Here is a 23,769-nt window from a genome sequence, read left to right as displayed (position 1 = left end):
TCTCCCTCTCTCTCTCCTCTCTAAAATGAATAAATAAAAATTTAAAAAAATAAAATTATATAGTATTTTTTCAAATAACAATATATCTTGGAGATCCATTCTCATGACTTAAGATCTGCCTTATTCTTTTTTTTTTTTTTTTTTTTTTAATTTTTATTTATTATTATTTTTTTTACAGAGACAGAGAGTGAGTCAGAGAGAGGGATAGACAGGGACAGAGAGAGATGAGAAGCATCAATCATCAGTTTTTCATTGCGCGTTGCAACACCTTAGTTGTTCATTGATTGCTCTCTCATATGTGCCTTGACCGTGGGCCTTCAGCAGACTGAGTAACCCCTTGCTGGAGCCAGCAACCTTGGGTTCAAGCTGGTGAGCTTTTGCTCAAACCAGATGAGTCCGCGCTCAAGCTGGCGACCTCGGGGTCTCGAACCTGGGTCCTTCCGCATCCCAGTCTGACGCTCTATCCACTGCGCCACCGCCTGGTCAAGCTGCCTTATTCTTTTACATGGTACATAACATTGCTTTTCATGGACATGGAACAATTTTTTAACAAGATGTCTCTTAGGAACTTGGTGCCATTCGTTTCCCTGTCATGAATGGTGTCTTCCTGAGGAAGGAGCACACAAACCTGGCCACAGATGACAGTTGTCTTGTGTCTGAGCCCTTCTCCAAAGAGCTCATGCATACTAAAATGCTCCTTTTCTGAGACAAAATTCACATGACATAAAATTCACCATTTCAAATTTTTACTTACTGATTTTTAGAGAGAGAGGAGGGAGGGAGGGAGGGAGGGAGGAAGACAGAAACACCGATTTCTTGTTCCACTTATTCATGCCGTCATTGGTTGATTCTTTTAAAAAAATTTTATTAACTGTTAAAGATTTTTTTTGTGTGTGTATTTTTATTTGTATTTTTCTGAAGTTGGAAATGGGGAGGCAGTCAGACAGACTCCCGCATGCACCTGACTGGGATCCACCAGGCATGCCCACCAGGGGGCGACGTTCTGCCCATCTGGGGCGTCGCTCTGTTGCAACCAGAGCCATTCTAGCGCCTGAAGCAGAGGCCATAGAGCCATCCTCAGTGCCCGGGCCAACTCCGCCCCAATGGAGCCTTGGCTGCAGGAGGGGAAGAGAGAGACAGAGAGGAAGGAGAGGGGGAGGGGTGGAGAAGCAGATGGGCGCCTCTCCTGTGTGTCCTGGCTGGGAATCGAACCCGGGACTCCTGCACACCAGGCCGACGCTCTACCACTGAGCAAACCGGCCAGGGCTAACTTTTAAAGATTTTATTTATTCATTTTAGAGAGAGGAGGGAGAGACAGAAAGGGTGGGGGAAGAACGGAAAGCATCAACTCATAATTGCTTCTCATATGTTCCTTGACTGGTCAAGCCCAGGTTAACCATTTAAAGTATATAATTCAGTGGTTTTTAGTATATTGACAACATACTTCGGCCATCACCACTAATGCATGATATTTTCATCACTCTAAAAAGAAGCCTCAAAACCATTAGCAGTCGCTCACTCTGCTTCCCCTTCCCACGCTGCCTCTGATGTACTTTTTGTCTCTATGGATTTGCCCATTCTGGACATTTCATATAAATAGGATCATACAATATGTGGCCTTTTGTGTCTGGCTCCTCTCACTCAGCATAATGTTTTCGAGGTTCCTGCATGTTATAGTATGTGTCAGTACTTCATTTGTTTTTATAGCTGAGTAATATTCTATTGTTTGCATAGACCATATAGCCTGACCTGTGATGGCGCAGTGGATAAAGTGTCAACCTGAAACGCTGAGGTCGCTGGTTCGAAACCCTGGGCTTGCCTGATCTAGGGGACTTGATGCTTCCTGTTCCTCTCCCCTTCTTTCTCTCTCTCTCTCTCTCTCATGAATAAATAAAGTTTAAAAAATAAATAGATAGACCATATAATGTATTTCCATTCATAAGTCAGTGGACATTTGGGTTTCTGCCTATAAACATTTTTATCAGAAATTTTTTATTTACCAAAAAGTGGAAATAACGGAGGAGAAGTTGGAGAGCTGGAAGAAGGCTGCTCTGAGCAGCCTTGGGGGCCATGTGGCAAGGAATGTGGGTGGCCTCTAGGGACTGAAAGCAGTACCCTGTCTTGAGCAGGGAACAAGAACCTCAGTCCTTCAACCACAAGGAAATGAATTCTGCCAACAGCCAGTCTTCTTGGAAGAGGACCCTGAGCCCCAGATAAGAACCACAGACCCAGCCAGCACTCTGATTTCAGCTCCATGAAACCCTGAGCAAAGGATCCAGCCATGTTGTGTTGGATTTCTGACCTCTAGAAACCGAGATAAAAAATGTGCGTTGTTTTAAGCATCTAAGTGTGTAATTAAAAAAAAGAGTGCCTGACTGGTGGTGGCACAGTGGGTAAAGCGTCAACCTGAGACACTGAGATTCCAGGTTCGAAACCTCAAGGTCACCGGCTTGAGAGCAGACTCACCAGCTTGAGCGTAGGGTTGCTGCTCTGAGCATGGGATCATCAACATGATCCCAAGGTTGCTGGCTTGAGCAAGGGGTCACTGGCTCAGCTTGAGTGACCCCTGCCCCTGTCTAGGCCTATGTGAGGAACAATCAATGAACAACTAAAGGGATGCAACTACAAGTTGATGCTCCTCATCTCTTTCTTCCTGTCTCTCTCCGTAAGAATAAAAAAAGGAAGAGGAAATACAAAGGAGTCTATGTGCGTGTAAAGTAGAAGCAGTTAGTTTTAAGAATCATTCATTTAAAATACAATATATACATTCTATTAGATGTAGGGCCTGATGCTTCATATTGTAGAAGAGGCAATGATGTGTTCTTTTGTTTTTTAATGTTTATTGATTTTAGAGAGAGGAAGGGGGAGAGAGAGAGAGAGGAAGAGAGAGAGAGAAAGGAACATCAAACTATTCTTGTATGTGCCCTGATCAGGGGCTGAACCAGCAACCTTCGCACTTCTGGACGGTGTTCCAACCAATCGAGCTATTGGGCTGGGGCTGATGTTGTGTTTTTACCCGAAGTACTGAAATAGGGGAGTTGAAAAGGAGTGTTGGTTTATAGTCAGAAAATTGGGTCCAAATTTCTCTGAAAACAGTTCTGTGTGACATGTGAGCTGTTTATTTATTTTACTTATTTGTGTGTGTTTTTTTGTTTGTTTGTTTTTTTACAGAGACAGAGAGTGAGTCAGAGAGAGGGATAGGCAGGGACAGACAGACAGGAACGGAGAGAGATGAGAAGCATCAATCATTAGTTTTTCATTGAGCATTGCAACACCTTAGTTGTTCATTGATTGCTTTCTCATATGTGCCTTGACCGTGGGACTCCAGCAGACCGAGTAACCCCTTGCTGGAGCCAGTGACCTTGGGTTCAAGCTGGTGGGCTTTTTGCTCAAACCAGATGAGCCCGCGCTCAAGCTGGTGACCTCGGGGTCTCGAACCTGGGTCTTCCGCTCCCAGTCCGACACCCTATCCACTGCGCCACCGCCTGGTCAGGCAGGTGTGAGCTTTTTATTTAACCTGAGCCCTAGTTTCCCCTTCCATAAAACTGATATAGTAGCAGACCTATCTTCCTAAAGTGGTTTTGAAGATTCAGTGATGCCAGGCCCAGCAAGAGCTTCGCCAACTGTGGCTGGCAGAGTAATGGCCCCCTAAAAGGTGTCCACACCCTAATCCCCAGAACCTGTGAATATGTCAGTTCACATGGTAAAGGGACTTTGTGAATGTAATGAAGTTAAGGATCTTTTATTTATTTTATTTTATTTTATTTTTTTTTAAGATTTTATTTATTTATTATAGAGAAAGGAGGTGGGGGAGGAGAAGGAAGCATCAACTCCCATATGTGCCTTGACCAGGCAAGCCCAGGGTTTTGAACCGACGACCTCAGCGTTTCCAGGTTGACGCTTTATCCACTGCACCACCACAGGTCAGGCTATTTTATTTTTTTAAGTGAGAGGTAGGGGAGGCAGAGACAGACTCCTGTGTGCGCCCTGACCGGGATCCACCAGGCAAGCCCACTAGGGGGCGATGCTTTGCCAATCTGGGGCTGTTGCTCTGTTGCTCGGCAGCCGAGCTATTATTGCGCCTGAGGTGAGGCTATGGTGCCATCTTCAGCGCCAGGGGCCAACTTGCTCTAATGAACCATGGCTACAGGAGTTGGGGGGGGAGGGATAGAGAAGCAGATGGTTGGGTTGCTTCTTTGTGCCCTGACCGGGAATCAAACCCAGGACTTCCACACACTGGGTGAATGCTCTACCACTGAGCCAATCGGCCAGGGTGAAGTTAAGGATCTTGAGAAGGTGAGATTAACTTGTGCTATTTGGGAGAGAAGAGGGCAATATAATCACAAGTGTCCTTAAAAGGGAAAAGGGGAGGTAGTAGAAGCAGAGTCAGAAGGAGATGTGATGGTGGAAGCAGAGGTTGGAGTGATGTCCTTGGCTGTCTTTGAAGCTGGAGAGAGGGGCCATGAGCTAAGGAATGCAGGTGGCCTCTAGGAGCAAGGCAAGGACATAGCTTCTGTCCTGGAATCTCCTGAAGGACGGCATCCCTGCTGAAACCTTGATTTTTTTTTTTTTTTTTAGCTCAGTAAGACCAAATAGACCCAAATCTTTGAGATGTGTTATTTTTAGCTAGGACGTTTATGGTAATTGTTATAGCAGCAGCAGGAAACTGATATACCAAGCACCTGGAATATGAGAGTCCAAGAATATTAGCCATGATTCTTCTGTGACAAATGAGGACACTGTGGCAAGGGACTCACCAAAATTACTAGTCAGGGAGAGTAGATTCAGAATTACAACTCACCGCCCTGGCTGAATAGCTTGGTGAGAGCATGGTGCCAAAGCACAGAGATTGCCAGTTTGATACTTCGTCGGGGCACATACAGAAACAGATCAATGTTCCTGTCTCTCTCTCTTCCTCTTTCAAATCAATAAAATAAACATTAAAAAAAAGGAATTATAATTCATGGCATTTGTTTCTTTAAAAAGTGGTCGTTGGGGGCTTCCTGTCCATCTGTTCATTCATCCATCAGGAATGTATTGAAGTCTCATCTTATGGTAATAGGAGCAGCTGCTTGCTCCGTGGCAGACACTGTTCAAGGGGCTTTGTGTGTATTCACTGTTTGAATCTTCACAACAACTATGTGAGGTAAAAGTTATTACTGTCCCCATTTTATGTTAGGAAACTGAGTCCAGGGGGTGACAGGAAACCACTTGCTCCAGGATCACCCAGCAGTAAGTGAGCAGAAGTGGGAAGGATCGTATGCTGTTCTTCGCTTTGGGGACACAATAGAATGATCCACATTGTCCCTGCCTTCATGGAGCTTAAGAGTCTGGTTGGGAAATAGATGCTGAGCAAATGCAAATGAAAAATATAACTATGTGATATCAAGCAGTGATAGTGAAGCAGGGTCAGGGAATAGAGAAGCACCTGGCAGGAGGTGAAGGAGGCTAATTCGGTTGGTCTGAAGAGGTGACATTTGAGCAGAGACGTGAAGGATGGGATGAGCCACGGACAAGCCAGCTACAGGAAAGTTTGAGGAAGTAGTCAAGGCAGGGGGATGATTGGTGCAAAGGCCCTGAGGTAAGAGGGAGCTGGCATGTTCTCTGGACAAAAGGAAGGCTGGCATGGCTGGAAGAGAGCCATCAAGTGTGGCAGGAGCCCAAGAAGTCAGGCTGGGACCTGTGTGCCTGGCAGCACCGCTCACCGATGCAGAGCTCTGAGCTGGGAGTGGCATTGGAGGCGGCAGCATTGCCAGGAGCCCGTGCAGCTCAGCCTCGGTGAGACTCGACCCCCATCACCCTCATCACAGCCTCTCTCCCGCACACCCACTCCACAGCGAAGGAGCTCGCGCCTGCCTGGGCTCCAGTCCCAGTTCTGCTGCTCACCAGCTGCGTGACCGCAGGGAAGTTACATAACCACTTCCTGCCTCCATTTGCTCATGTATAAAATTGGGATAATAATAGCCCTGCTTCGCAAAGCCGTTGTGAGGAGAGAAGATGCATGCATTACGTGTCTGGCATATCGTGGGCACTTAGATGGCCTCTGCAGCTGTTATGGTTGTTATTATCTGTGTTGTCTCAGCTCCCTTCAGGAGGAGGGTTATTATGAGGGCCTCTTTCACATGGATTTAGCTGCCTCTCAGAGTTACATCACCCAGGGTTGCACCCTTAGGAACAGCAGGGCTGGATTTGAATCCAGGTAATGTTGGGCGGCCTCCTGACTGGGAGGTCACAGGACCGATTGGAGCATCAGATGATCCTGGCCACGGGGTGCAGTGTAGGGTGATGGGCTGGGTACCTTTCAGGGTTGGAATATCTTGTCATTCTAGGATCCAAATACAGGAGCCCCAACTAGAGAGCAGGAGACTTGCCTCAGCTGTTCCCAACCATCTTCCACCCCCACATGGCTTTCTGCACCCTCACTGTCAGAGGGGGATGGCAGGTCCTTTGGGGGAAGCCTTCCTACAGGTAGCTCTTTCTTTCTGACAAGTAATTATTGAGCATTGACTAATAATGACCCCTGACTGACAGTGGTAGAGTGCCTATTACATACCAGGCCCTGTGCCATAGTATTTACACACATAGATATGGTTATCATCTCCATTTTACAGATGAGGAAACTGAGGCTCCACAAGGTTAGAGGCCATATATCTAATATTTGGCAGAGCTGGGATTCAAACCCAGAAGCAGTGGTGAGGAAACCAGATGGAGCCCTACCCTCAGGGGACTTCCCCAGAGTCCATTGTTATGGGGGTGGATAACTGGGAGGTGCTAATACCCCCATGGCTGCAGGGTATTAGCTAACTGGTTGAGTCTGGAGGAGCCAGGAAGCTCGGGATTATGCATTCAGTGATTTTTTTTTTTTTTTGTGATGGAGGGAGAGAGAGGGAGGGGGGGACAGGAAAGGAAAGACAGGAAGGAAGAGAGATGAGAAGCATCAATTCTTTGTTGCAGCACCTTAGTTGTTCATTGATTGCTTCCTCATATGTGCCTTGGTGGGGGAAGTAGGGGTTACAGCAGACCAAGTAACCCCTTGCTTGAGCCAGTGACCTTGGGCTCAGGCTGGTGAGCTTTGTTCAAACCAGATGAGCCCGCACTCAAGCTGACAACCTCGGGGTCTCGAACCTGGGTCCTCAGCATCCCCGTCCGATGCTCTATCCACTTCACCACCGCCTGGTCAGGCTCAGTGAATATTTTTTGAGCTCTTACTGCTGCATGCATGGAACAGGGTAGCAACACTTTGCACTGGTGACCTGCTTGCCATAGAGTTGACATTGCAAGGAGATTTGGTAGCTCAGATGTGGGTCATCCCACTGCTGAGGTCCCAGATTGAGCCCAGGGGCGGAGCAGGCACTGACTGTGGGCTTTCCCTTTCCTGCAGCTCGAGAAGGAGGAGCAGATACACAGTGTGGACATCGGGAATGATGGCTCAGCCTTTGTGGAGGTGCTGGTGGGCAGCTCGGCCGGAGGGACTGGGGAGCAGGACTACGAGGTAAGCAGGGCCTCTGGGGTGCCAGGCCGGGGTGGGCATGAGTCATGCTGACCACTGGCCCCTGGCGGAGCCCAGTGTCCAGAGGAGAAGTAACAAATTGTGCCCAGCAGAGAAGAGACCCAGTTTGCATTGTGGTGGCATGACAACGAGAGGCACATGTTTGCTCTAAGATTCAGTCACTGCTTGAGAGCAAAACTGCTTTGTGTAGCCCCAGGGCCCCACAGATGTACCTGCAAATTGAGGTTTTGCATTGTGTGGGATGCCTCCATTAGTCACTTTATTTGCAACAGATGTTTACAAGAAAGAATGCCTTTTGTTCTGTTACGAACATTTTAAAAAGTTGGTACAATCCTTTTTTTTTTTAACTGGTTGAATTAATTGGAGTTGGATTGATGAGATCATACATAGTTGGCCAGGTAGTTAATCAACAAAATGTTTTTGGGTAAAAACAGATCTGTGACAAAGAGAGTTTACAATTTTAAGTGAACAAACCAGTTTTCTACAAGATACGTTTTTTTTTTCTTGCAGTGAGAAATTGGTTTTAATTGAGGTATATTGTACATACAATAAAATGCTCAAATCTTTTTAATTTTTGACAGTGACACAGAGAGAGAGGAACAGATAGGGAGAGAGATAAGAAGCATCCATTCTTTGATGCAGGACCTTAGTTGTTCACTGATTGCTTTCTCATAAGTGCCTTGACTGGGGGCTCCAGGAGAGCGAGTGACCCCTTCTCAAGCCAGTGACCTTGGGCTTCCCCACTCCAGTGGGTATTTCCTAGAAACACAGACATTAACTCAGTACAGTTATCAAGATTAGGAAATTATCATTGATAATAGTATTATATCATCTGATCTCAGACCTTATTTGGATTTTCTTCATTGTCCCAATAATGGTCTTCATAGCAAAAGATAATTCCAGCCCTGACTGGATATCTGGGTTGGTTAGAGCGTTGTCCCAATATGGAAAGACTGCCAATTTGATCCCTGGTCACGGCACATACAGGAACAGATTGGTGCCTCTCTCTCTCCCTCTGTCCTTCCTTCCCTTCCCCTCTCTCTAAAAATAATAAATAAAAAAAATTCAAAGTACAGCATAGGAAATAATAGTTAATAATGTTATAATAACTGCATATTCTGTCTGTTGTATACCTTGAAATATCAGGGAGAGCAACTTGTAAAGTATGATTGTCCAACCACTATGCTGTACACCTGAAACTAATACAAAATAATATTGAATGTAAACTGTAATTGAAAAAAAATTTGATTTAGCCTGGCCTGCAGTGGTGTAGTTGTGCAACCTCAGCATTCCAAGTTGGTGCTTTATCCACTTCGCCACCGCTGGTCAGGCCACAGAATTTTGTTTTTTTTGTATTTTTATGAAGTGAGAAGTGGGAAGGCAGAAAGGCAGACTCCCACATACGCCCAATCGGGATCCACCAGGCAAACCCACTAGGGGACAATGCTCTGTCCATCTGGGGCATTGCTCCTTTGCAACTGGAGCCATTCTAGCGCCTGAGGTGGAGGCCATGGAGCCATCCTCAGTGCCTGGGCCAACTTTGCTCCAGTGGAGCCTTGGCTGTGGGAAGGGAAGAGAGAAAGAGAGAGAGAAAGGAGAAGAGGGAGGGTGGAGAAGCAGATGGGTGCTTTTCCTGTGTGCCCTGGCCAGGAATTGAACCCAGGACCTCCACATGCTGGGCTGATGCTCTATCACTGAGCCAAGCAACCACAAAATATTTTTTTAATTTAAAAATAATAAAAGAGCCTGACCAGGCAGTGGTGCAGTGGATAGAGCGTTGGACTGGGATGCACAGGACCCAGGTTTGAAACCCCGAGGTTGTGGGCTTGAGCGCAGGCTCATCCGGCTTGAACGCAGGGTTGCTGGCTCTTGAGTGTGGGATCATAGACAAGACCCATGGTCATTGACTTGAGCCCGAAGGTCGCTGGCTTGAGCCCCAGGCTGCTGTCTTGATGCTATTTTAATGATATTTTTTATTTTTTTTATTTTTTATTTTTTTGGATTTTTCTGAAGCTGGAAACAGGGAGGCAGTCAGACAGACTCCCGCATGCGCCTGACCGGGATCCACCCGGCACGCCCACCAGGGGGCGATGCTCTGCCCATCTGGGGCATCGCTCTGTTACGACCAGAGCCAGTCTAGCGCCTGAGACAGAGGCCACAGAGCCATCCTCAGCGCCCGGGCCATCTCTGCTCCAGTGGAGCCTTGGCTGCAGGAGGGGAAGAGAGAGACAGAGAGGAAGGAGAGGGGGAGGGGCAGAGAAGCAGATGGGCGCCTCTCCTGTGTGCCCTGGCCGGGAATCGAACCCAGGACTTCCGCACGCCAGGCCGACGCTCTACCACTGAGCCAGCCAGCCAGCCAGGGCCAATATTTTTAAAAATTTCAGTCAAATAATAATAACAAAAATAAAATTCATAATCATGCATTGCATTGACTTGCCACATCTCCTTTGTTTCCTATCATTGGGAACAGTTCCTGCAACTATCTTTGTATTGAATGCAGTTGACATTTTTGAAGATTAGAGAGAGGTCAAGGGATTTTGTAAAACTTCACTTATTGTACAAAACGTCTGATGTTTTCTCGTGATTGAAGTCAGTTGTACGCTTTGGCCAGGACGGCACAGCAGCAGTGTTGTGTTCTCCGTGCAGTAGACTGTGAAGCACATGCCACTTGCTTCATTGCTGATGATGTTGACTGATCATTTGGTTAAGGTTGTATAGTCCAGGTTTCTCTACTGCATAATTGCTATTTTGTCCTTTGTAATTAATAACTATCGTGTGAAGAAATATGTATACTTTGAAACTATGTAAATATCTTGTTATTTTTCAAATTGTACTCACTAGTTTTAGCATCATTTGCCTAAACGATTGATGCTATTTTAATGATATTTTTAAAAATTTCAGCTTTGGACCAGGCGGTGGCGCAGTGGATAGAGTGTCGGACTGGGATGCGGAAGGACCCAGGTTCGAGACCCCGGGGTTGCCAGCTTGAGCGCGGGCTCATCTGGCTTGAGCAAAAAAAAGCTCACTAGCATGCACCCAAGGTCACTGGCTCAAGCGGGGGGTGGGGGGGGTACTCAGTCTGCTGAAAGCCTGCGGTCATGGTACATGTGAGAAAGTAATCAGTGAACAACTATGGTGTTGCAACGAAAAACTGATGATTGATGCTTCTCATCTCTCTCCGTTCCTGTCTGTCTGTCCCTGTCTATTCCTCTATCTGACTCTCTCTCTGTTACTGTAAAAAAAAAAAAAAAAAAAATTTCAGCTTTGGCCAGTTTGCTCAGTGGATAGAGCATCAGCCCGGTGTGTGGATGTCCTGGGTTTGATCCTTGGTCAGGGCACATATGAGAAGCAACCATCTGCTTCTTTGCCTCTCCCTGTCCCCCTTCTCTTTCCCTTTCCCTCTTGCAGCCAGTGGCTCAATTGGTCCGAGCATTAGCCTCAGGCACTGACGATAGCCCAGTTGATGCAAGCATTAGCCCAAGATAGGGGTTGCCGGGTGAATCCCGGTTGGGGCACATGTGAGGTTCTATCTCCTCTCCTCTCACTTAAAAAAAAAAAATCCACCCTGGCCGGTTGGCTCAGCGGTAGAGCGTCGGCCTGGTGTGCGGGGGACCCGGGTTCGATTCCTGGCCAGGGCACACAGGAGAAGCGCCCATTTGCTTCTCCACCCCCCCCCTTCCTCTCTGTCTCTCTCTTCCCCTCCCGCAGCCAAGGCTCCATTGGAGCAAAGATGGCCCGGGCGCTGGGGATGGCTCCTTGGCCTCTGCCCCAGGCGCTAGAGTGGCTCTGGTCGCGGCAGAGCGATGCCCCGGAGGGGCAGAGCATAGCCCCCTGGTGGGCAGAGCTTCGCCCCTGGTGGGCGTGCCGGGTGGATCCCGGTCGGGCGCATGCAGAGTCTGTCTGACTGTCTCTCCCTGTTTCCAGCTTCAGAAAAATACCAAAAATAAAAATAAAAAAATCCAGTTGATAGCATAATAAAAAGACGTTGATTTTTGTATATTGACCTTGTTGTATCTTGTGACCATTGCTAAATTTACTATTAATTCCTTTTTCTTTTTCTTTTTTTTTGACAGAGACAGAGAGTGACAGATAGAGACAGAGAGACAGGAAGGGAGAGAGATGAGAAGCATCAATTCTTTGTTGCGGCACCTTAGTTGTTCATTGATTGCTTTCTCATATGTGCCTTGACCAGGGGTGGGGAGGGTCTACAGCAGAACAAATGGCCCCTTGCTTAAGCCAGTGACCATGAAGTCATGTCTATGATCCTACGCTCAAGCCAGCAACCCCACGCTCAAGCTGGATGAGCCTACACTCAAGCAGGTCACCTTGGGGTCTCGAACCTGGGTCTTCCATGTCCCAGCCCGACGCCCTATCTACTGCAGCACTACCTGGTCAGGCACTATTAATTCTTATATGGAATCCCTTGGGGTTTGTGTGACTCCCTTGAGATTTTCTACATAGACAATCATACTGTGAATAAAAATAGTTTTCTTCTGTTTCAATCTTTATGTCTTTTTTCCTTTTTCTCATCACATTGACAAGGATATTTATTTAGTTAGTTAGTTTTGAGAGAAAGACACACACACACACACACAGAGGAAGGAAGAGAGATGAGGAGCTTCAGCTTGTAGTTGCGGCACCTTAGTTGTTCATTGATTGCTTCTTACATGTGCCTTGACTGGGGGCTCCAGCCCAGCCAGTGACCCCTTGCTCAAGCCAGTGACCATGGAATCATGTTGATGATCCCATGCTCAAGTCAACAACCCTGCACTCAAGCTGGATGAGCCCATGCTCAAGCCAGGGACCTCAGGATTTCCAACCTAGGACCTCAGCATCCAGAGGCAGATTTAACGGCAGGCACACCGGGCGTGCCCTGTGCCCCAACTTCTGAAGGGCCCCTGCAAATCCCCAACTTTACACTTTTTTTCTAATGACACCAAGTTTGGTTTTATATGTGCAATTTTAACATTAACAGTATGTAATATTTTTTATTTATTTAAAAATATGATTAACATGTATTTTTATTTTTTCTCTTTTTTTTCCTTTTTTTTTTTACAGGGACAGAGAGAGAGTTAGAGAGAGGGATAGATAGGGACAGACAGGAATGGAGAGAGATGAGAAGCATCAATCATCCGTTTTTCGTTGGGACTCCTTAGTTGTTCATTGATTTCTCATATGTGCCTTGACCGTGGGCCTTCAGCCGACTGAGTAACCCCTTGCTCGAGCTAGTGACCTTGGGTCCAAGCTGGTGAGCTTTTTTTTTGCTCAAGCCAGATGAGCCCGCGCTCAAGCTGGTGACCTCGGGGTCTCGAACGTGGGTCCTTCCGCATCCCAGTTCGACGCTCTATCTACTGCGCCACCGACTTGTCAGGCTGTCTCTTTTTTTTAAGGGGCCCAATATTTTCTTCTGAGCCTGGGGCCTCAATCGACCTTAATCCGCCTCTGTCAGCATTGCCTGTCGATGCTCTATCCACTGTGCTACCACCAGTCAGGCTTGACTACTATCTTTAATACAATGTTGAATAGAAGTGCTGAGAGTGAACATCTTGGTCCTGCTTCTGGTCTTAGGGGGAAAGAGTTAAGTCTTTCACCATTAAATATGTCAGCTGTAGATTTGTTTATAGATGTTCTTTGTTAGGTTGAGAAAATTTTTTTCTAAACCTACTTTGTTTAGAGCTTTTTTTATGAATGCATGTTGAATTTTATTAAGTGCCTTTTCTGTTCTATAAGATACATTTTAACATAATGTTTTCCTTTTTTTAGCAAGAGAGGGAAAGGGAGAGAGAGACAGGAAGTGAGAGAGATGAGAAGCATCGACTCATAACTGCTTCACTTTAGTTGTTCATTGATTGCTTCTCATACGTGCCATGACTGGGGGCTCCAACTGAGCCAATGGCACCTTGCTCGAGCCAGCAACCTCTGGGCTCAAGCCAGCGATCATGGGATCATGTTGACAATTCCACATTCCAGTCAGTGAGCCTGTGCTCAGGCTAGCAACCTCAAAGTTTCTTTTTTTTTTTTTAATTTTATTTATTTTTTTTTTTTTTGTGGCAGAGACAGAGAGGGACAGACAGGAAGGGAGAGAGATGACAAACATCAATTCTTTGTTGTGGTTCCTTAGTTGTCCATTGATTGATTTCTCATATGTGCCTTGACCAGGGGGCTACAGCAGACTGAATGAGCCCTTGCTCGAGCCAGTGACCTTGAGCTCAAGCTGGTAAGCCTTGCTCAAACCCGATGAGCCCGCGCTCAAGCTGGCGATCTCGGGGTCTTGAACTTGGGTCCTCTGCATCCCAGTCCAAAGCTCTATCCACTGTGCCACTGCCAGTCAGGCCAAATGATATTTACCTTTAACAAACATTCTTACTCTCAAGATTGTATAAGATGTAAAAAGGTAAAATGAGGTGTATTCAATTTTGAAGAGTTGTGGGGTTTGTTTGTTTTTTTTTAATCTAGTGAGAGGCAGGTAGGCAGAGAGACAGACTCCTGCATGCACCCCAATCAGGATCCACCCAGCAACCCCCATCTGGGGCTGATGTTCTGCTCATCTGGGGCCACTACTCTATTGCTCAACAACTGAGCTATTTTAGCACCTGAGGAGAGCCATGGAGCCATCCTCAGCTCCCAGGCTGTGGGAGGGGAAGAGAGGGGCGGAGGGCTGGAGAGAGGCATGGAGAAGCAGATGGTCGCTTCTGTGTGCGCTGACTGGGATTCGAACCCAGGACCTCTACACGCTGGGCCGACATTCTACCTCTGAGCTACTGGCCGGGGCAAATTTATTTATGCAATTTTTGTGACAGAGACAGAGAGAATGAGAGTCAGACAGAGGAACAGATAGAGACATACAGGAAGGGAGAGAGATGAGAAGCATCAGTTCTTTGTTGCAGCACCTTAGTTGTTCATTGATTGCTTTGTCATATGTGCCCTGACGGGGGGTGGGTTACAGCAGAGCGAGTGACCCCTTACTCAAGCCAGTGACCTTGGGCTTCAAGCCAGCGACCTTTGGGCTCAAGCCAGTGACTATGTGGTCATGTCTATGATCCCACACTCAAGCCAGCAACCCCCGTGCTCAAGCTGGTGAGTCCACGGCTCAAGCTGGATGAGCCTGCGCTTAAGCCGGTGACCTCAGGGTTTTGAACCTGGGTCCTCAGCGTCCCAGTCCAGTGCTCTAGCCACTGCACCACCGCCTGGTCAGGTGTGTGTGTGTGTGTGTGTGTGTGTGTGTGTGTGTGTGTTTTAATTAGTGATCTCTGTTCTTTGGGAATGCATCTGTGGGAAATCTTGAAGGACTGGGTTTGAAGTACATTCTTCCAAAGAGGATGTGCCCTGGTGTCAGGTGACACTGTTTACATGGGACCACTTAAATGTTCAGTGTGTGTGTGTGTGTGTGTGTGTGTGTGTGTGTGTGTGTGTTGTTTTTTTTGTGTGTGACAGAGACAGAGAGAGGGACAGACACAGGAAGGGAGAGAGAGGAGAAGCATCAATTTTTCATTGTGACACCTTAGTTGTTCATTGATTGCTTTCTCATATGTGCCTTGACCGGGGTCTACAGCAGACTGAGTGACCCCTTGCTCAAGCCAGCAAACCTGGACTCAAGCTGGTGAGCCTTGCTCAAACCAGATGAGCCTGCGCTCAAGCTGGTGACCTTGGGGTCTCAAACCTAGGTCCTCCGCATCCCATTCTGATGCTCTATCCACTGCGCCACCTCCTGGTCAGGCACCTTAGTTGTTCATTGATTGCTTTTTCATATGTGCCTTTACCGGAGTGCACCAGCCAAGTCAGTGACCCCTTGCTCAAGCCCGCAACCTTGGGGTCATGTCTATGATCCATGCTCAAGCTAGATGACCCCGCACTCAAGCTTCGGGGTTTCAAACCTGGGTCCTCAGCGTACCAGGCCAAAGGTCTATCCACTGTGCCACGTCCTGGTCAGGTCATACCAGTTTTTTGTTTTTTGGTTTTTGTTTTAATTTTAGTGAGGAGAGAGAAAGAAAGGGGGAGGAGCAGGAAGCATCAACTCCCATTTGTGCCTTGACCCGGCAAGCCCAGCGTTTCGAACCAGCGACCTCAGCATTCCAGGTCAACACTTTATCCACTGTGCTACCACTGGTCAGGCCACCAGTTATTGTATCAGAGAGAATTGGTAACTGATGAGACAAGAAGACTAAAGTATGATGAAAAAACTGATGGAAGGATGACGGAAAGAAACTTGATTTGGGGTGGTGAATAATAGAACATACAGATGATGTGTGGTAGAATTGTACACCTGGAACTTACATTATTTTATTAACCAATGTCACCCCAATAAATTTCATTAATTTTTTTTTTTACTTTTATTTATTGATTTTAGGAGAGAGAGACAGACAGATACATTGATCTGTTCCTATATGTGCCCTGACCAGGGATGGAACCAATAATCTCTGTGCTCCAGGGCAACCCTCTAACCAACCGAACTATCCAGCTAGGGTAAAAAATTTTTTTAAAAGTATGATGAAGGCCCTGGCCAGTTGGCTCAGTGGTAGAGCATCCACCTGGCATATGGATGTCCCAGGTTCAATTCTGGTCAGGGCACACAGGAGGAGCGCCTATCTGCTTCTCCACCCCTCCCCCTCTTGCTTCTTTCTCTCTCTCTCTCTCTTCCCCTCCTGCAGCCGTGGCTTGATTGGAGCGAGTTGGCCCTAGGAACTGAGGATGGTTCCATGGCCTTCCCCTAAGGCGCTAGGAAGAGCTTGTTTGCTGAGCAACAGAGCAACGCCCCAGATGGGCAGAGCATCGTCCCCTAGTGGGCTTGCAGGGTGGATCCCAGGCAGGGCTCATGCGGGAGTCTATCTCTGCCTTCCCTCCTCTCACTGAATTTAAAAAAAAAGTATGATGAAGAAGCAAGTGCAGGGAGCAGTTGCCACCCCTAGTGTTGGGGGAACAATAGGAAAAGGTTAGAAAGATAGAAACATAGATATTTAGAAGTTGGAGGTGGAGTTTCATAGAGCTGAAACTCAGACCCTGAGGAGAAGGTGCACATCACCTGGCACCAGTGTCCCTGAGAGGGCCTGGAGGAGGCAGGTTCTGCGAGTGCTGCAAACTGGATTCATCTGCTGCCTCGGCAAGGAGCCGCTGCAGAAGCAGAGGTGTACCTGGAGATACTCATAAGATCTTAACAAGGAACAGATCCCACCACAGGGGGAAGCCCAAGCCATGCTGCCTCTGTAGCTCCCCCTGTTGGCAGAGCCCGATTCGGAGCAGCTGGAGAAGCAGAATGTCCAAGCGGAACGGGATAGGTTTGAGCTGCGAGAATCACTTAATAAATGGTGCAGCCCCCCACCAGTTTGGATTCCACTCTCTCATTTCTGGCCTCTGATAATTCCCCTAGCCTTTCCGCTGACCCACCCGTGCGTTTCCAAAAGGTGTTTGAAAACAGTGGCAGTCACTGTGAATCTTCTCTGCTGGGAGGGTTTGTTCCTTCAGCTGTGCAGCCTGCCATATGGCCAGATATGGAAGGCTCTGTGCAAGAATTTAGAGAAGGCTTGTTCAGATCTGGGCATAGAAGGATTCCTCTGGGGCCTGTGTCAGGGAAGGACTCGCCGGAGGCCCAGAAACAAGAAGAGTCTAGAGACCTTAGGGCATGTGGAGGCACAAGCTGGATCTGGTGATTCCCTGTCTTCTTCTCTGGCCCCCTGCCCCTTCCCAGCCCCTGGGATGTGTCATTTAAACCCTGGTTCTCATTTGTGTGCCCTCTCCCAGGTCCTTCTGGTCACCTCATCTTTCATGTCCCCTTCCGAGAGCCGCAGTGGCTCCAACCCCAACCGAGTTCGCATTTTTGGACCGGACAAGTTGGTCCGGGGAGCGGCCGAGAAGCGCTGGGACCGGGTCAGAATCGTTTGCAGCCAGCCCTACCACAAGGTACGGAGGGTGGGCGCAGGGCTGCGGGGCCCTGGGCCCAGGTGCGGAGAGAGTTGAGGAGCCAGTACTGAGCCACAGAAGGCTGGGAGCACTAGGCAGCTGGTCCCCAGGGGACTGTGAGGAGGCTGGGTCCCTGCTCTCCCTGCAGTGGGTTTGAGTTCCGCCCTCGTGTGAGGCTTTGTTTCCTGGAGGCTGTCTAGCACGGGTGAACTGCAGGGCCTCAGAGGGAAATCAGAGGAGGGGCCAGCTGACTCATGAGAGAGGTGATCTAGGAGAGCGGGCCAAGGAGTTTGGAGTCAGATGTTGGGTTTAAGGCTAGCTACACCAGTTCTTAGCTGTGTGAGCGTGGGCAACTGACTTAAACTTTCCAGCCTCAGTTTCCTGACCCTTCTAGGGTTGCTGTGAGTTATGATGCTAAGCTGTGGTAATGAGACCCAAGTGGTAGGGCACCGCACAGTAGAGGTGTCCTTACCCATGGAACTGCCCTGGGGGCTGTTTGACTGGTTATCCAGGGACTGGGGCTCCTTCCCTATCGTAGCTCTGCCTCCAGCTGGCCGAGGGGAAAGACCTGGAGCACTCTGTGTTCCGAAAGTGGCATGCAGCATGCCTCCCCTTCCACGGGCAGTCCTTCGGGTGTGCGCGAGCAGACATAGACGCCCAGCAGCTTTGCTCATTGCGTATGAGGCTAAAGCATGTACTGGCCAACCATTAGGGCTCCATAACAGCTGGATGTTGCTGTTGTCGACCTTCTCATGCAGGCATCTCCCTAGATGAGGTAAAGAGGCAGAGAGGGGTTTCCTTAGGTTAAAAGGGGTGTGGGGCCAGGACTTGGTCATCGACCAGACTCGCTGACTCCCGCCCCTCCTTTCCCAGGACTCGCCCTACGGCCTGAGCTTTGTACGGTTCCACAGCCCCCCAAGCAAAGAGGAGGCAGAGGCCTCACCACAGGTAAGCTTTACCCACCCCACTTCCAGAACCTTCTCCCTGCCTCTGCACCCCCACCTGCCAACTGCCCACACTCATTGCACTGACCTTGCGGGACCTTAGAAGGTGACCAAGCTTGGCCAGTTCCGCGTGAAGGAGGAGGATGAGGGTGCCAGCTCCCTGAGACCAGGGGCCCTCTTCTTCAGCCGGATCAATAAGACATCTCCAGGTAAGTGTGGAAAACCTGAGTCTTGAGTGAGTACAGGGTCTGGACCTGGACTCTCCTGGGTCTGTGGGAGGAGGGGCTAGGGGCCTGGACTCCCATGTCTGAGGGGGGAGGCTGGGGCCCTGGGCGCCCTCCCGGGTCTGAGGGAGGAGGGGGTGGGGACCCGGACTCCCGGGTCTGAGGGAGGAGGGGGCGGGGACCCGGACTCCCGGGTCTGAGGGAGGAGGGGGTGGGGACCGGACTCCCGGGTCTGAGGGAGGAGGGGGTGGGGACCGGACTCCTGGGTCTGAGGGGGGAGGCGCCGGGGCCCGGACTCCTGGGTCTGAGGGGGGAGGGGTGGGGACCCGGACTCCTGGGTCTGAGGGGGGAGGCGCTGGGGCCCGGACTCCTGGGTCTGAGGGGGGAGGGGGTGGGGACCCGGACTCCTGGGTCTGAGGGGGGAGGCGCCGGGGCCCGGACTCCTGGGTCTGAGGGAGGAGGGGGTGGGGACCGGACTCCTGGGTCTGAGGGTGGGGGGTGGGGACCCGGACTCCTGGGTCTGAGGGGGGAGGCGCCGGGGCCCGGACTCCTGGGTCTGAGGGGGGAGGCGCCGGGGCCCGGACTCCTGGGTCTGAGGGGGGAGGCGCCGGGGCCCGGACTCCTGGGTCTGGGGGGGGAGGACCCGGACTCCTGGGTCTGAGGGGGGAGGCGCCGGGGCCCGGACTCCTGGATCACTGGTGGGTTTTGGGAACACCCCTATGGATAGGAGCTGAAGGATCTTAGGACGCAGCCTTCTCATCCTGGACCCTCCTCTCCCTCTGTAGCCACAGCCAGCGACCCCGCAGGGCCCAGCTATGCAGCTGCCACACTGCAGGCCTCCAGTGCCTCCTCCTCAGCCTCTCCGGCCTCCAGGGCAGTAGGCAGCACCTCCAAGGTGAGATCATCAGATCTGGTGGGTGGAGAAGGAGGAGAGAAGCTGGAGGCCTCAATTCTTCTTACCACCTCAGCCTCAGGAGTCCCCCAAAGGAAAGAGAAAGTTGGATTTGAATCAAGAAGAAAGGAAGACTCTCAGCAAACCCTCGGCCCAACCCTCACCACCTGCCCGCAAGAAACCCAAATGTGAGCAAATTGGATTCTTTGTTTCCCTAGGGCCTGTGCTCCTGCCTCCCTGGGGCACAGAGGAGGGTGGGCGCTGGGACTCCAGCTCTGAGGGACGGGGGCCTGGGGGCCAGGGGCTTGGACCCAGTAGTGCTAATGGAACCTACTCTTTGGCTTCCCCAGTGCCAGCGCCCACCTGTGCCCCAGCCACCACCTCAGCCCCTACCCCAGGACGGGGGGCCGTGCCAGGGAAGCCCCAAGGAGAAGGCACCAAGCACAGGGGACCCCGAGCTGGCCCGCAGGAGCTGGGAAAGATCCTTAAGGGTGTGGTAGTGGTGCTGAGTGGCTTCCAGAACCCCTTCCGCTCGGAGCTTCGGGACAAGGCCCTAGAGCTGGGGGCCAAGTATCGGCCCGACTGGACTCCAGACAGCACCCACCTCATGTAGGCCTGTGACCTCCTCCTTCCCACCTCCCTGCTGCTTCTCCTCGTCTCCCTGTCTCCATCTTGCTGTCTGTCCCTCCCAGTCTGTCTGGCTGTGTCTCTGTCTCTTCAGCTGTTTGTCCTCTACCTTGTTTTCTCTGATTTGCACATCTTTCCCTCTGTCTCCCTGTGTTGTCTTCTGTTTCTCCCATATTTGTCTCTTTTTCTCTCTTACTCATCTCTCCTCCCTCTCTGTCCCCCTTGTCTCCCTCTTCAGCTTTGCCCCTCAGATCACACCTGACTGACACCCTCCGTTCTGCTCCCTACAGCTGTGCCTTTGCCAACACCCCGAAGTACAGCCAGGTCCTAGGCCTCGGAGGTCGCATTGTGCGTAAAGAGTGGGTGCTGGACTGTCACCGCATGCGGCGGCGACTGCCCTCCCGGAGGTGAGGCCCCACGCGCCCATCTGTGGCACACACGTGTCCATGTGTGTGCACATACCAACCCTGCCCCCTTCCCCGTGCTGGGCTGTGCTAGGGATCTGGGAATGGAGAACAGAGTCAGCTGACTTCTGAGGGCAGGAAGGGCGTGGGCTGGGGACGCAGAGGAGGGAGAGAGGACTTGTCTGGGGGTTCGTGGAGAGCTTCGTGAAGTGTGCTTAGCAGAGAAGGAAAAGGGCATCGCAGGCTGGAGAAACAGTATGTGTAGAGGCCCAGGGGTGGGAGAATGCGTGTTGGGGCCACTTAGAGTCCCGGAGCCCCTGCTTGGTGCCAGGCTGGGCTGTGCAGTGCTGGGCACCCAGACGTCAGGCCCTGCCTTTTAACTTGTTCTCTGACTTGGATGAGGGGCCAGACTTGTTATAAAACAGTATGGAGGGAGGCCCAGGAGAGACCACAGTGTGAGTAGCAGTCTTCAAGGGCGAGACGAGATTTACGTACTAGTCTGAACAGAGGGAGAGAGCCTGCTGGACAGAGGAGCCAAAGTTGGGGTCGCCTGGCGTCTGTCTGAAGGAATTGCAGGTGGGGCTCGGCTTGCAGTGGGGGACAGAAAGTGGCAGGGAAGTGAGGCTGGGCAGCAGGAGCCATGGAAGGCTTTGGAGCTGGAGAAGGACAGGGTCCAATCTGAGGCCCATGGATGAGAAGGGAGACTTGAGTTATACTCCATGGGAGAGGAGACAGACCTGAATGTGTTTGGAACTGGGGCGGTGCCTGGTGTATGAGAGCCTATCTTTATTGAGGGGGGAAGTGGAAATGGAGGTGGAGGCAGGGAAGTGGATGGGGTCAGCTCAGAAAAGGCTTCTAGTGCCCGGCCAAGGGGCTGGGCTCCATGCGGCTCCACAGACCCCACATCTGTAGTTAAGAAATCCAAATACCTCTGGAAGCCAGAAGTGTTTTTCTAGATTTAGCACAAACTCACTTGTGCTTCATGATCTTCCTGAGCTGTTGTGAGGCTATTCATGAACTTTATTCCATTAAGTGTGCAATATTTATTAGAGAAATATCCACGGGCTTGATTTACAGGACACCCCCTCCACCCCCCAGGGAGTGACACACAGCAGTCTGGATGCCAGGCTCCAAGGGTCTCGGCTCTGTGAGCAGCAGGGAGCTGGGGCAGGTTTGAGGGGCAGGCCCTGCTGTGAGGGCTGGAGTGGCAAGGGAAGGCTGCAGGTGGGGACCCTGGGGACTCTGGAGGAGGCTGGGGCCTTGAGGTTAGAAATGGGGTGGTCTGGGGGTCTGTTTAGGGACAGAGGAAGTGCATTTGTATCACTGCCTGGGAGAAGTGCAGAAGTGCATGGAAGAAAAGGCAACAAAATGATGTTGGATTTGCAACTGGGTTTTAATTGTTTTTTTCCCCAGAGAGAGAGAGGGATAGACAGGGACAGACAGACAGGAATGGAGAGAGATGAGAAGCATCAATCATTAGTTTTTCATTGCGCGTTGCAACACCTTAGTTGTTCATTGATTGCTTTCTCGGATGTGCCTTGACCACGGGCCTTCAGCAGACTGAGTAACCCCTTGCTGGAGCCAGCGACCTTGGGTTCAAGCTGGTGGGCTTTTGCTCAAACCAGATGAGCCCACGCTCAATCTGGCGACCTTGGGGTTTTGAACCTGGGTCCTGTGCATCCCAGTCCAATGCTCTATCCACTGCGCCACCGCCTGGTCAGGCGCAACTGGGTTTTGAACAACAACCAAAAACAGAAAAAGAAATTCAGAAAGCACTTTATATTTCAAAAAGTTGATGATAGAAGGGAGATTCCAGGGGAATGGCTCTCCCCACAGTAATCATAAAGTGAGTTGGGGTGTGTTTTTTTTTGAATTTTTCTGAAGCTGGAAACAGGGAGGCAGGCAGACAGACTCCCGCATGAGCCCAACCGGGATCCACCCGGCACGCCCACCAGGGGGTAATGCTCTGCCCACCAGGGGCATCACTCTGCCGCAACCAGAGCCACTCTAGCGCCTGAGGCAGAGACCACAGAGCCATCCTCAGCGCCCCGGCAAATTTTGTTCCAGTGGAGCCTCGGCTGCGGGAGGGGAAGAGAGAGACAGAGAGGAAGGAGAGGGGGAGGGGTGGAGAAGCAGATGGGCGCTTCTCCTGTGTGCCCTGGCCGGGAATCGAACCCTGGACTCCTGCATGCCAGGCTGACGCTCTACCACTGAGCCAACCGGCCAGGGCCATAAACTGAGTTTTTAAAATCTTTTAGTTCAAAGCACTTTAAAGAAAAAGCTTAGTAAGCCTACCATTGACTCTTTAATGAACTGCGACACTTTATAAGTTTCTGAATTTCCCATGAGCCACTGTTTTCCAGAGAGTGTGACTCACCTGGACAGTGGTTCACCATGTTTGGAAAACCAAATTATGTGCAGAATGGTCTTCATGTATGTACTAGGAAAGTAACACCAAAACATTCACTTTCTTCTGCTGCATACTCTGCCCGGGATTGGGGCAAATTAGTTCATCCTTCTGTGCCTTACTTTCCTCATTTGTAAAATGGAGCTAAAGTACCACCTACCTCAGCATTCAGTGACTCTTTATTTGTCAAGTATTTAGAATAGTGCCTGGCATGTAGGAAATATATATTAGAATAGCCGAGTTCTTTTCTTGGAGTATCAATTGCTTAAGGAACTGTGGATATAGTGCCAAGATCTTAAAAAATGTAATTTGGGAATTTCCCCTTAATTGGTAGGTATTCTAATGAAAAACTGACTTTGATTCTCAAAGGGGAAAATTTTTTCTGATTTTTTTTTTTGGTTTCTGAAACGGGGCATTTCTCCCCTACAGAGAGGGCCAGCCTGGCAGTGCTCTGGTCTCCCCTGTGGGTGGCTGGGGTGACGGGATCAGTGGGGTCTTCCAGAGCTGGGGAAGGGGGCGGGCTGGGAGAGTGGCCATGGCTGTGACCCTGGGTATTTAGTGGCCGCTGCTCCCGAGCACCCTCCCTGCAGACCCTGGAGGACACACGTGCCGTTTGTCTGAAGCCTGATTCCTCTGCTAGGTACCTCATGGCAGGGCCGGACTCCAGCAGTGAGGACGAGGGGGGCCCTCATGGCGGCGGCAGCGGGGATGAAGCCCCCAGGCTTCCCCAAAAGGTCCACTGTCCCCCTACCCATGTGTGGGAAGGTGTCGTGGGAGGAGGACATGAGTCTGTTGTGGTCCCCAAAGTCTCTGCTCCTGCTTCCTGTGGGCATACCTCCCCACATACACTCCCATCCACCCTCCCCC

At 50.2% G+C, this 23,769-nt stretch overlaps 1 protein-coding gene across 2 annotated transcripts in view; it reads left to right on the top strand.

Moving 5' to 3' along the window:
* The window catches only part of XRCC1 (X-ray repair cross complementing 1), a 34,286-nt gene that overhangs the window by 7,302 nt on the left and 3,215 nt on the right, over positions 1–23,769 (top strand). Inside the window, exons 3-11 of one of the 2 annotated variants that reach the window (XM_066373702.1) lie at positions 7,382–7,492; positions 17,246–17,404; positions 18,278–18,352; positions 18,452–18,557; positions 19,358–19,467; positions 19,541–19,652; positions 19,815–20,073; positions 20,382–20,498; positions 23,543–23,636. In XM_066373702.1, the coding sequence (XP_066229799.1) occupies positions 7,382–7,492; positions 17,246–17,404; positions 18,278–18,352; positions 18,452–18,557; positions 19,358–19,467; positions 19,541–19,652; positions 19,815–20,073; positions 20,382–20,498; positions 23,543–23,636 (1,143 nt within the window). The remainder of the gene's footprint in view (positions 1–7,381; positions 7,493–17,245; positions 17,405–18,277; positions 18,353–18,451; positions 18,558–19,357; positions 19,468–19,540; positions 19,653–19,814; positions 20,074–20,381; positions 20,499–23,542; positions 23,637–23,769) is intronic. The other variant, XM_066373703.1, reaches the window with a different exon arrangement.

This window comes from Saccopteryx leptura, chromosome 3 (genome assembly GCF_036850995.1).
Source record: "Saccopteryx leptura isolate mSacLep1 chromosome 3, mSacLep1_pri_phased_curated, whole genome shotgun sequence".
Lineage (NCBI taxonomy): Eukaryota > Metazoa > Chordata > Mammalia > Chiroptera > Emballonuridae > Saccopteryx > Saccopteryx leptura.
This window is presented reverse-complemented; position numbering and strand designations above follow the sequence as displayed.